General features: G+C 57.1%; 1 protein-coding gene across 7 annotated transcripts in view; it reads left to right on the forward strand.

Annotated features, from left to right (window-relative positions):
* Positions 1–13,311, forward strand: part of SEPTIN12 (septin 12) — an 84,482-nt gene that overhangs the window by 66,941 nt on the left and 4,230 nt on the right. For all 7 annotated transcript variants that reach the window (XM_007055834.4, XM_043523808.1, XM_043523810.1 and 4 more), the window contains 6 exons: positions 9,378–9,506; positions 10,363–10,444; positions 10,986–11,123; positions 11,708–11,825; positions 12,490–12,585; positions 12,822–12,918. In XM_007055834.4, the coding sequence (XP_007055896.2) occupies positions 9,378–9,506; positions 10,363–10,444; positions 10,986–11,123; positions 11,708–11,825; positions 12,490–12,585; positions 12,822–12,918 (660 nt within the window). The remainder of the gene's footprint in view (positions 1–9,377; positions 9,507–10,362; positions 10,445–10,985; positions 11,124–11,707; positions 11,826–12,489; positions 12,586–12,821; positions 12,919–13,311) is intronic.

Consider the following 13,311-nt stretch of genomic DNA (forward strand, 5'->3'; position numbering starts at 1 on the left):
GGATTTTTGCCTTCCCCTGCAAAAGGCAAAAGACAGGTTACTTGCCAGGAGTATCTGGGTCTAGCTCACTCAATCAATTCCCTGCCATTGCCTCAGGGGCCTCAGGCACTGCGCCTCAGTCCCTCTTGTTCTCTGCCTGTGACACACCGTCGTTTAGCCTCCCGAGGGTCAGAGTGCCTTGGCCTGATTCCAGTAGTTGGGTTTTGCGGGTGGGTGCTGGAGGTTGGTGGTGGCCTGTGGTAGCCAGGAGGTCAAGCAAGGTGATCTGGTGGCCCCTTCTGGCCTTGGACTCTGTGGCTACACTGGTTTCATTAAAGTGGTGTCACCTACCTGTATGGGTGCTGTTATTGGATAAAGGTGCTTACACCAGTGTGGCTGTTCCCCACCAGGAAGGGAATAAGCTCTACAGGTATAAGGCTCCTCTTCTCACTGCATGCACACTAGTGGCCGTTCTGGCATAAAATCAACAGCTGTGTGGGGAGCAGGCTCCAGGCCCTGCCCCTCTCAGTGGCTTGCCTCTCCACCTGGGAGAGCTCTGCCATCCCTCTCCCGTCTCTGGCTCCCTCTCTCCACAGAAGCCAGTGGAGAGCCCTATATCGCAGCTGCCCCTCCTGCCTGCCAATCCGCCCTCCCCGTGTCAGGGCCACACTAGCCTTCTCCCTGCCCTGCTCTGCTGCTGCTGCCCTTTCATTGCTGGGAGGCTCAGCACAGCGGGGGAAGCTGAGGCCCATGTGCTCTGGTGCTGCCAGCGCGCACCGAAGCAATTTCACTGCAGGCCCTGCCGCAGCAGCAGGGCGACCGGTGCCGCTGCTTGTCTGCCACGCTGCTGGGAGGGGCCCGGGCGCAGTCAGACTGCTGGGGAATAACTCCCAATAACTCCCATTGACTGTCCCTGGTACTTGCTGCAGGGCTGTAATGCCTCCGAGGCTGGACTTAGGCGGGGTTATTCCTCTCGCCCCTCCCTCACGTGACACCCGTCTGCATTCGCTTTCTCCCAGAGCCAGGTTTAGCGTGGCACCTCGGCCCATGCCCGGCTAGCTCAGGCAGGGAGCTGAGGAGCATTGACAGATGAGCACATACTCTTTCAGCCGTGGAGTAGGTATTAGTGACTCGGGTGCCAGTGATATAGGCACATTGCTTTGGTGGGCAGGCGCTGCCTTTGCCAGTGGCATTGCACCCGGGCGCGGATATGGCCACACGCTTCAGTCTTCGGTGCCGCCGTCTGCTGCTCGTCTGCAGGGGCCGCGCCTGCTGGCGACCCCCAGAGGGAGCGAGTGGAGAGGCCAGCTGCCCACTGAGAGGAAGCTGGGGGTGGGAGAAGAAAGGCTGCTTTGTTCTGGATCTGGGAATCCTGCTTCGGGCTGACCAGTGCGCTGCCTCCTGCAGAGGGAAGGGGACACCCATCTCGCTCTCAGAGCTGGAGGCTGAAATTCCCCGTGGCTTGTGGTGATGTAAAACTGGCCCCTGCCCCCAGCTTTGTGAGCTTTGATCCCCACCCTCGAGCGGCACCGACCCCGCCCCAAATGGTGCTGCTACGACCTCACTGCGGGCAGAGGTCAAGAGGTGACCTGCCCGGAGGAAGGTGATCTCCTCCTAGCACAGATCTGGGGCTGGGAAGCGGAGCTCAAAGCATTCTCGAGCCAGAAGTGCCTCAGAATCCCAGCGTGGACATGGGGGTTTCATTGCAAACTTGCCCTGTTTGCACTCAGCGGTGGAGCCACTTTAGTGCGGAGAGACCTCGGATTGCCGTCGAACCCAGCCATGTAGCACCTTACAAAATGGGGTGGCTATTTCACCCTCCTCCAAAACTGCCCCACTTTTGTGGCTGGGTGGAGAGTTCAATGTCCTCACAGAGTCTGAGTTCCTTGCCTAGGTAGATGACCCAGCATTGTATATCCGTCTTCAAGATCTCGCCATTTCCCTGTGTGGCTCAACTGGCTTTGAGTTATTCACATGGAAATGAAGTGTTCCCACAGGCCCCAATCTGAACTGCTGCTGTGAGCACCACAGACCAGGCACGGCCAGTTCAGGGGACGGGCCAGCTGCATGGCCAGAGGTGGTGTCTTTGCAAAAAAAAAACTCCATGTCAGTGCAAATCAGGACCTTCAAATCTCCAGAACTCCCCTGTGTTAAGGCTGTTCCTGCAATGTTAGCCAAGCCTGGTTGCGCATCCCACATGATTTACTCCCTGATGGCCCATAGGGGGCACTGTGTGGCAGATAGGAGCAAACCGAACCTGTGGACCTTTCCCCTTGCATTGTGCTGCAGTAGCTTTATCCCAGTGGAGTGTGTGGCATGCCTAGGGTCCAGCCCAGACCCCATCAGGAGTGTTAATACTGCCTTCCCCTCCAGTTCTTCTCGAGGAGAGCGTTTCCTTTGCTCTCAGAAGCAGCACTTGCTGGCACGAGACTCACAAGTCCATGTAATGCTGGCTTGAGCCTGCTTGGGATGGAGGCAGGCTAATGCAATAGCTTAGGCAGGAGAGGGGAGGGCCTGGAGGTCTGATCCTCAGGGTGAAATAGCTAAACTCCCTGCAGGCCTGGGTTAGGTAGCAGCAGAGGGACCAGAGTGCATCTGCATTAGCAACAGGAGCTGCTGCAAACTGAATGGTGGCTGGCCCTGGCGTAAGTGTCCCCAGGGCTGCCCGAGCTCTCCAGGGAGCTTTGCCCTGCATTTGTGCTGCACTGCTCCGTTGCAGTTGCCCTCTCTCTAGGTACTGTCCCATAGCTCCCAGCCCAGCCCCCCGAAGGGATGGCTCGAAGGTGATTTGGCAAAGCTTTGGGGGGAGGGGAGCATTGGGGAGCTGTGGGAGAAGAGGCCAAGCTCCTCAGAACACACTTTGGCGAAACAGCCCCCACCCAGGCTCCCCGGGGCTACATAGAACAGTCAGAGGCAGCTGCCAACCTTGCCCCCTGTGCAGCACAATAGTCGACTAAGCTGGCCCTGTCCGTGGTGACCTGAGGAGTATTTGCACCATGGGGGCTATTGCACCAGTGCTTCCTGCCCACGCTCCAGGGGTCCTTGGCACTGCTGAAGGCCTGGGAGTTAGCCTGGTCTGAAGCACATCTAACCGAGCCCGTGCTGTGCCTGACCAGCACCTTGGGAGAGCACGTGTGTACAGACACTAGGTGTGTTACCGGCACGGGGAGGCAAGGTTACCACTTCAGCTATCTGCAGCCCACTGTCAGCACAGCTCAGCATGGAATGGGTGTGGTTTGGGCAGAGGGGAGGGTGCCACTGTTTCACGCCAGCTACTAGGCTTTGTCTTTTGGCTACTAGCTGTCAACTAATCAAGTCAAGCCCTGGTCAACTTGATATGGTACCAGCCTGACCCTGGCTTGGAGACCGATCAGCAACGCACTCTGTACAGGACAGATTTCAGAGTAGCAGCCATGTTAGTCTGTATTCGCAAAAAGAAAAGGAGTACTTGTGGCACCTTAGAGACTAACAAATTTATTTGAGCATAAGCTTTCGTGAGCTACAGCTCACTTCATCGGATGCATTCAGTGGAAAATACAGTGGGGAGATTTATATACAAAGAGAACATGAAACAATGGGTGTTACCATACACACTGTAACGAAAGTGATCACTTGAGGTGAGCTATTACCAGCAGGAGAGCTGGGGGGGACACCTTTTGTAGTGATAATCAAGGTGGGCCATTTCCAGCAGTTGACAAGAACATCTGAGGAACAGCAGGGTGGTGGGGGGGGAATAAACAAGGAGAAATAAGAAAAGGAGTACTTGTGGCACCTTAGAGACTAAACAATTTATTTGAGCATAAGCTTTCGTGAGCTACAGCTCACTTCAGCGGATGCATACTGTGGAAACTGCAGAAGACATTATATACACAGAGACCATGAAACAATACCTCCTGCCACCCCACTCTCCTGCTGGTAATAGCTTATCTAAAGTGATCACTCTCCTTACAATGTGTATGATAATCAAGTTGGGCCATTTCCAGCACAAATCCAAGTTTTCTCACCCTGCGCACCCCCCCACACAAACTCACTCTCCTGCTGGTAATAGCCCATCCAAAGTGACCACTCTCTTTACAATGTGTATGATAATCAAGTTGGGCCATTTCCAGCACAAATCCAGGTGTTCTCACCCCCCCCCTCCAAAAACCACACACACAAACTCACTCTCCTGCTGGTAATAGCTTATCCAAAGTGACCACTCTCCTTACAATGTGTATGAAAATCAAGGTGGGCCATTTCCAGCACAAATCCAGGTTTTCTCACACACACACCCCCAAAACACACACACACACACAAACTCACTCTCCTGCTGGTAATAGCTTATCCAAAGTGACCACTCTCCTTACAATGTGTATGAAAATCAAGGTGGGCCATTTCCAGCACAAATCCAGGTTTTCTCACACACACACCCCCAAAACACACACACACACACAAACTCACTCTCCTGCTGGTAATAGCTTATCCAAAGTGACCACTCTCCTTACAATGTGTATGAAAATCAAGGTGGGCCATTTCCAACACAAATCCAGGTTTTCTCACACACACCCCCCCAAAACACACACACACACAAACTCACTCTCCTGCTGGTAATAGCTTATCCAAAGTGACCACTCTCCCTACAATGTGGATTTCCTACAAAGGGGAAATAGTTTTACTTTGTGTAATGACCCATCCACTCCCAGTCTCTATTCAAGCCTAAGTTAGTTGTATCCAGTTTGCAAATTAATTCCAATTCAGCAGTCTCTCGTTGGAGTCCGTTTTGGAAGTTTTTTTGGTGAAGAATTGCAACTTTTAGGTCTGTAATCGAGTGACCAAAGAGATTGAAGTGTTCTCCAACTGGTTTTTGAATGTTATAATTCTTGACGTCTGATTTGTGTCCATTTATTCTTTTACGTAGAGACTGTCCAGTTTGCAGGTGAACGAGCCTCTGATAGTGTGGCTGATGTGATTAGGCCCTATGATGGTGTCCCCTGAATAGATATGTGGACACAGTTGGCTCGTTCACCTGCACATCTACCAATGTGATATATGCCATCATGTGCTAGCAATGCCCCTCTGCCATGTACATTGGTCAAACTGGACAGTCTCTACGTAAAAGAATAAATGGACACAAATCAGACGTCAAGAATTATAACATTCAAAAACCAGTTGGAGAACACTTCAATCCCTCTGGTCACTCAATTACAGACTTAAAAGTTGCAATTCTTCAACAAAAAAACTTCAAAAACAGACTCCAATGAGAGACTGCTGAATTGGAATTAATTTGCAAACTGGATACAATTAACTTAGGCTTGAATAGAGACTGGAAGTGGATGAGTCATTACACAAAGTAAAACTATTTCCCCTTGTTTATTCCCCACCACCACCCCGCTGTTCCTCAGATGTTCTTGTCAACTGCTGGAAATGGCCCACCTTGATTATCACTACAAAAGGTGTCCCCCCGTACCCCACACTCTCCTGCTGGTAATAGCTCACCTTAAGTGATCACTCTTGTTACAGTGTGTATGGTAACATCCATTGTTTCATGTTCTCTATGTATATAAATCTCCCCACTGTATTTTCCATTGAATGCATCCTATGAAGTGAGCTGTAGCTCACGAAAGCTTATGCTCAAATAAATTTGTTAGTCTCTAAGGTGCCACAAGTTCTCCTTTTCTTTTTGTACAGGACAGAGTGACTCAAGACTGGACTAGTGGGGGGAGTTGCAGGTCTCTGTTCCTTGGCCAAGCTGGGAGAGTCACAGAGCTGGGATGGCAGGGGCTGCTGGACAAGGTGGAGGTGCATTGTCCGAGCTGGGGGAGTCGCAGCTGGGATGGCAGGGGCTGCTGGACAAGGTGGAGGTGCATTGGCCGAGCTGGGGGAGTCGCAGCTGGGATGGCAGGGGCTGCTGGACAAGGTGGAGGTGCATTGGCCGAGCTGGGGGAGTCGCAGCTGGGATGGCAGGGGGCTGCTGGACAAGGCAGAGGTGCATTGGCCAAGCTGGAGGAGTTGCAGGGCTGGGCTAGCAGGTGGGGCTGCAGATCAGGCTTGAGGGGCTTTGGCAGAGGCATGTGGAGGAAGCTTGTTCGTTCCACGCAGAGCCCTTGTCTCAGACACCACCATCCGGATCCATTAGCAGCTTCCTTGCCGGCAGGGCTGTCTCAGCTGGAGCCAGTGTGTCTTGACAAGGGAAGGTAAATCATGCTGAGGAACTTCTGCGCTCCCCAGCTCCGTGCAGCAGGCTGAGGGTTGCGTTCAGCAGGTGTGAAGCTGCTTTGCTCGCTGAAGGGAGCTGTGCAGGGCAAAGCCGCCTCATGCCAGGAAGGTCTAGAAAGGCAGGAAAGTCTCCAACATTCCTGCTGTCCTGGCAGAGGCCTGGGAGTGTCAGGGAGCCAGGGGCTTATTATGGGCCTGGGGGAGACAGGAGCTCGGCCTGGGCGATCACGGTGGGCCCATCTGGCCTGGGAGTCTGCGACTCATCCCCCGCCCCCTGGTTTCCTTTGACAAAGCAGGGGTGGAAGTGACCCTGGTCAGTCGGGCTGTGTCAAGTCCTGGGCCAGCGCGCAATAGCCCTGCAGGGCCTGCATTTTAAGGGCTGGCGTCCCACACCCCTCCAGAGCTCGAAATGGAGACCAGTCAGAGAGGTGGGTGCTCCAGTTAGCTACCAGTGTGTAGCACGTGTGTCCGGGCCTGGGGGGGCCCATCACATCACAGCTCTCTGAGCGCTGTTCGGCCTCCCATCCGCATTGTGCTGCCTGGAGCTAGAACAGACGCTCTGCCCTGTCTGAGAGCAGCTTTAAATCCGCCCACTCACCTGAGTGCAAACACCTGCCCTGCATGCACACCCATCCTCTCCTCCATCTGCAGACCCCACCTGTACACCCTCCCCCCTTCCTCCCTGTGCAAACGCCCGCCCTGCGTGCACACCCACCTCTCCTCCATCTGCCACCCTGTACACACCCCCGCCCCTTCGTCCCTGTGCAAACGCCCGCCCTGCGTGCACACCCACCCTCTCCTCCATCTGCAGACCCCACGTGTACACCCTCCTGCCCCTTCCTCCCTGTGCAAACACCCGCCTTGCGTGCACACCCACCCTCTCCTCCATCTGCAGACCCCACCTGTACACCCTCCCGCCCCTTCCTCCCTGTGCAAACGCCCGCCCTGCGTGCACACCTGCCCCTCCTCCATCTGCAGACCCCACCTATACACCCTCTCGCCCCTTCCTCCCTGTGCAAATGCCCGCTCTGTGTGCACACCCACCCCTCCTCCATCTGCCACCCTGTACACACCCCCACCCCTTCCTCCCTGTGCAAATAAATGCCTGCCCTGCATGCACACCCATGCCCTCTCCATCTGCAGACCCCACTGTGTACGAAACCTACCCCTTCCTCCTTGTGCAAATGCCCACCCTGCATGCACACCCACCCCCTCCTCCATCTGCAGACCCCACCTGTACACAGCCCCACCCCTTCCTGTGTGCAAACTCCACCATGGGCGAATACCATCTGTTGTCCCATGCGTGCAAACTCCATCCTGTGCAAACCCTCCCCTGTATGTGCATACATGTCCCATGCATACAAATCCCACCTTATGTGCATGCCTGCCCCCTGTGTGTGCCAGTCCCAACTCGTGCACAGCCCTCCGCTGTCTGTACAAACCCCACCCATGTGCAGGCTCATCCCTGCTCTCCTCCTTGTGTCAAGTGCCCCTAGCAAAGCACATCAGTGTTGGAATCCCCCTCCCATCTGCACACAGCTGCGGCGGGGGAGGGGGAGGAACCCCTGCAGTTGCATCCTGGGGGTGAGATGTGATGGCAGCGCAGTGTTCCCCACCATGCCCTCTGGCCGCAGTGTTACCCCTGCGTAAGGGCTGAGCCAGCTGGGACAGGGGCCCGGCCGGGTTGGCCGCGGGTTCAGGTGGTGCCGGGGGCTAAGAGAGCACTGGGGCTGGCACGCTGATTTCCTGTGCCAGTAGTGTTTGTTTATGGTGAACAACCAGCCCTGGAAGAAGCAGCCCCACCGCTCATGTGGGCTTCAGTCCCTTCAGGCTAATTCCCCCTGCACCTGCAATCCAACAGCTGCCCCAGCACCGCCTCCTTCTCTGGACACATGACTGACTCCAGCCCCCTCCTTGGCCCACACCCTGGCAGGGTCACAAAGACGAGCCTCTGGGGAAAGCTGTAGCCCGGGAAAGAGGGGAGTGCAGGGCTGCTCGAAGGGTCCTGCATGGGGAGGCAATGGGGAGGTCTAGGATGGGGACTGGACACCTGCTGAGCTGTCCTAAGCCCTGGGAGGAACATACAGAGGGCCCAAGAGTCGAGAGGACAGGTGGGTGGGTGGCCAGCAAGGGCACTGGGAACACCAGCTCCTGCCATTCTCAGGACCCCAACCACAGAAGCAGAAGAGTGGGAGGTGGATACAATGTTCGGGGCTAGACGGACTCTTGCAATGACTCCCCCTCTGTATGCTGGTCACTTTCACTTCTCCTTCCCAGGGGTCTGGCTGCCAGCCCCTCCCTCCAGTGCAGAATCCCCAGGCCTGCTCCCTCCTGCTCTGTGTTACTGACGCTCCGGGGAAGAATCTTCTTTAAAGCACCAGTGACTCCGAGAGCGGCAGGATCCGGGCACTGGGGCTGTGCCAGCCCAGCCTCCCAGGGCAGCAGGGACTGTCCGCTAGCCATCTCCCCAGGTTAGGTTTCCCAGCTGAGGTGACATAAGGGGCCAGCGGAGGTCACTGGTCACCCCATGAGAGTCTCCAGCAGGGAAGAGATCCTAGACCGCAGTGATGGTGGAAGGGGGAGTGGCATACCTGCCATATGCATTTGCTAACACATGGGGAGTCTAAGAAGACAGCAGTAAAATCCCTAGTCCCAAGCCCAGGTGGGAGTGCTGGGACATGTGGGGTATCCGGATTTTTGGATGCCTGGGGGCATGTGGGGCTATCGAGGGAGGTGGGGGCTAGACACCAGGACATCTTGGGGTACATGGGACTATCAGGGGTTCTGCTAAGCTAATGGCTGAAGGGCTGCAGCAGAAAGCCAAGCAGGGGAAGAGAGGAGGGGAAGTGAGCAGTGGCCAGTGCTTTCTGACCCGGGACCTGGGGAGGGGATGGGGGCAGGCTGGTTGTGGTGTCCTCCCATTAGTGAGTGAACCAAGCTTGTGCCCTGCCGATCCTGCACCCCCATGTCTGGGGACCAGAGGCCCCGCCATCTCCCCTGCCTGCTGTCCATTGCTTCCTCTGCGGCTCAGCAATGCTCTGCCGGCCGTGTCCAGGAGCTCAGCGGAGAGATGGGGTGGGGAAGAAGGAGTGGCCAGTTTGGCGAGACAGGGGAGTGTGTCCTGGATCCCACATGCCCATCTGCTGCCTCTGGGCATGGTGGGAGCACAGCTCACACGGCCCTCTCTCTCTATCCCCATGCAGGGCAGAGCGGCCTGGGGAAGTCGACAATGGTGAACACCCTCTTCAAGTCGAAGGTGAGTCGGAAACCTACAGGCCCCGGCTATGAGGAGCACGTCCCAAAGACAGTGCAGCTGCAGTCCGTCACCCACGGTAAGGTCCCCTGCTCCTCAGCCCTCCAGGAGCCGCGGGAAGGACCCCTTCCTCTCCCACCATGTCTTTTCCTCTGGGAGCCCCCATGACATCTGTCTCTCATGCAGCCCCCCCTCCTGCCAGATGCCCCACCCTGACCCCCTCCCCCATCCCTCTGGCAGTTCTGGCATAGCCTTGGACCCTTCCCCCCATAAGTGGCAGAGTGGACTCTTTGGGCCCAGCAAGGCCTTGCCCTTGCCCCATGGGCCCCAGCCCACCCTGCCATCCCCGGCCGGCTGGCACTCGCTAGTCTCTTCCTGACAATTTCAGAAGTGCCTGCTGCCCTGGGAAACAGAGGCTCCTTTGCGAGTCTCCGGCTTGGCCGCTGCCTGTCCAGAGAGCGACCCCCCCAGGGGAAGGCCTGCCTGCCCGTGACTCCTGCCTCTCTGCTCCAGGCAGGGGAGTGAGAGCTCAGCAGGCATGGGGGCACTTCCCTGGCCACGGCAGAGCTCCCATTGACTTCACTGGGGCAGGATCTGGCCCCACAGTCCCCGTCCTCCCAGCCCGGCCTGCCAGGGTGCCCCCAGGGCCGTTGCTGCTGCGCCCTGGCCTGGTCAAGCCTAGTGGATGGGATTCACCACACTGTGCCCCAGGTGCTAGACAGTCACCAAGGTCCCTCTCCAGCCCCCACAGCTGCTAGTTCCAGGCCTGGATGGCTTTGCTGCATGTGTCCGGGGAAATGCCCGAGCGGAGTGTGCCCAGAGAGCAGTGGGAAGCCAGCGGGAGCTGGGGAGGGGCTCTGTGCAAGGGATGCCCAGTGCGGGGTCAGGGGACTCCTAGAGCCAGCCCGTGACCTTGCACCCTCTGCCTCCGCCAGTTATTGAAGAGAAGGGCGTGAAGATGAAGCTGACTGTGACAGACACGCCGGGGTTCGGTGACCAGATCAACAATGAAAACTGGTAGGTTCCACCCGGTTCTGGGGACCCCAAGGGCAACGTGAGCTGGGTGGGAGAGAGCCCAGCATTGCTGGCCAGGGGTGGGCCATAGAAGGAGGGGCACCAGGAAAGGCTTAGTCTGAGCAGCTGGTTGGTAATAACATGACACCCTGGCACCAAAGGGTCATACCCTGGCACTGTGGACTCTGCCTTTCAGCTGTGTGAACTAGATCCATTGAGCTCCGGGCAGTTACTATGGGGGGTTTCAGAGGAGACCCTAAAATCCAGCTCTACTCTGCTCTGCAGGGACACCAAAGTTCTTGGGACACTTCTGTAAGAGTTAGGGATTTGGTTAAAACACCACCCCCTTCCTCCAGCCCCACCTCGCCAAAGGCTTTGTGCCACACTGTCAGATCTGAGCACCTTCTGCTGTGTGCCGGTGCTGCTCTCTGCCCCAGAGGTGGCTGCCTTTCAGTGGTGGGTGGGACAGTTCCTGTGTGTGCAGTGCACACAGTGCCTAGGGGTTGCGGGTGATCAATCTCTTGCCTCCTTTCCCATTGCCCAGCTGGGACCCCATCATCAAGTACATCAACGAGCAGTACGAGAAGTACCTGAGAGAGGAGATCCTCATCAGCCGCAAACAGAAGATCCCAGACACCAGAGTCCACAGCTGTGTGTACTTCGTGCCACCCACTGGCCACTGGTGAGCCGTGATCAGTCTCTGCCTGCTCCTGAGTGTCCAGTGCCCTGCCTGGCTAACCAAATGCCCTGCTGGGCTGACCTCTCCCTAGGGGGGCAGCCTGAGCCCTTTGCAAGGGATTGGCTGGCTCATGGAGCTGCTAGTAGGATGAGGAAGCCGGCTTGTCTCCGGCCGGGGCAGTAACCAGCTCAGCTGGCTGGGGGCCAGTGTGCAGCGTGTGACTCTGTCTTTGGCCAGTTCCTAGCGAAGGAGAGTCCACGTCCTGGCTGGCCTCCTGCTGCCCATCTCAGCGGGCCCCTCAGGGTCAGCCCCACTGCTAGGGCTGTGTGGGTGAACTCACCTCGCTGCTGCTGCTGTCAGTCGCTGGAGGCCTTGGCTCTCCATTCCCATTGGCCTCTCTGCTCTGGATACCTGGTGATGCCACTGGTCTGAGGACAGTGGCTGGCCGTCTCTGCCCCAGTCCGCCAGGGTGGGGCCCATGTCTGGGGGGAGGCGGGGAAAGCAGCCTGAGCATGGAGCGTCTCCAATCTTGTTGCGCCAGTGCCCCCCCCCCGGCCATGCTGAACAGCCAGGGCTTTCCCTCCCAGGCTGCGTCCCTTGGATCTGGAGTTCATGAGGCGGCTGAGTAAGATCGTCAACATGGTGCCAGTGATCGCCAAGGCGGATACCCTGACCCTGGAGGAACGGGCCGAGTTCAAGCAAAGGGTGAGGGGCCTTGTAAGGGAGAGATGGAGCTCTTACCTCCCCTGGGAGGAGGGCAGGCCAGCACAGCTGTGCACGGGAACCCCAGAGCCCTTGGGGCAAGGCTGGGCATAGGCAGCATGGCTTGAGGTGCCTCTCAGGGTGGGTTGGGGGCTGAGCGATGTTAAAGGGACTGGCCAGGACCACAGCACCGAGGGCTGGCCTGGGTAAGATTGCCTCAAACAGCTGGGTGGCCTCCAATAGGGCCAGGGCAACCCAAAAGCCCATGGGTCTCTTGCGGTAAGACAGAGGCGTCTGTGTGTCTCTTCTCACCCCAGCTGAGCAGAGGCACATCAGGGACAGAGAGGAAAGCAGGAGGAGGCCGCAGCTCATGGTCATGGCATCTGACACCCAAGTAAGGGGGTTAACCTGAGTGTCCCAGCCAAATATCAGCTTGTGCAATGACACCCTGCCCACCTGAAATCCCCTCATGCGAGTCAATTGGATACAGGGTTCTAAGCACATAGGTAGTGTTGCTGCGTGCTGTTTAACAAGTTCCCACTCCACCCCAGAGGTGGCCACATTTCAGTGGTAGGAGAGATTATATGCTCTCATGAGGGCTTTAGGATGAACGGTAGCCAACTCCATTGCTAGCACAGAGCAATTTCACAGGCGCTGTCTCCTGCAGATCCAGAAGGACTTGAAGGCCCACGGCATCAGTGTCTATCCCCAGGAGGATTTTGATGACAACCCAGACGACAGGATATTGAATAATAAAATTCGCGTGAGTGCTGGGAGGCTGCGTGTGGGGGGGGAAGAGCTGAGCTGGGCGGTGATTGGCTGTGGTGGGGTACTCTGTGTCCCTCTCTGGCTGGGATAGGCGGACGGGCAGCTGTGCTGGGCAGTGACAGCAGCCCTGAGGAAGGAGCCTGCCCCTAAGTGGCAGTGCCAGGGATCACTGATCAGAGAGGTGGGCCTGTCCCAGTTCTACAGTGACTCTGCCCCCCTCTTCCTATCCAGGACAAAATCCCCTTCGCAGTGGTTGGAGCGGACAAGGAGCATCAGGTGAACGGGAAGAGGGTCCTGGGCCGCAAGACCAAGTGGGGGATCATTGAAGGTAATGGGTCCCTCGAATGTGGGTGGGGCACAGCTCCTAGCGTTGAGATGGATCTGTCCCCCAGCTCCCAGTGGATCCCCGCTAACACTGGCTCTGTCCCCCTGTCATGGCTGGTCTGTGGACGGAGGGTTTGGAGGGCTCCTGAGCCTTGGGCTGGTAGATCCACTGTCCCTCGCAGATGCGACCCAGCCAGGGGCCTGGTTACACCCCGGTGAAGTTGGGTTCTCCGGCATATCGCTCCTCTTGCATCTGCACTCCCAGCCCCTGCTGTTTTCGGCAGGCTTCTGGAGCCCTGTGCCCAATGGTGCCTTTGTGTCCAAAGCCAGCTCCAGCTGTCCTCCCAGCTCCTTCCCAGGCCCACTGAATGGGCCGCCTTTCCAGGCCAGCTCCTCC

Source organism: Chelonia mydas, chromosome 10 (assembly GCF_015237465.2).
Source record: "Chelonia mydas isolate rCheMyd1 chromosome 10, rCheMyd1.pri.v2, whole genome shotgun sequence".
Classification (NCBI taxonomy): Eukaryota; Metazoa; Chordata; order Testudines; family Cheloniidae; genus Chelonia; species Chelonia mydas.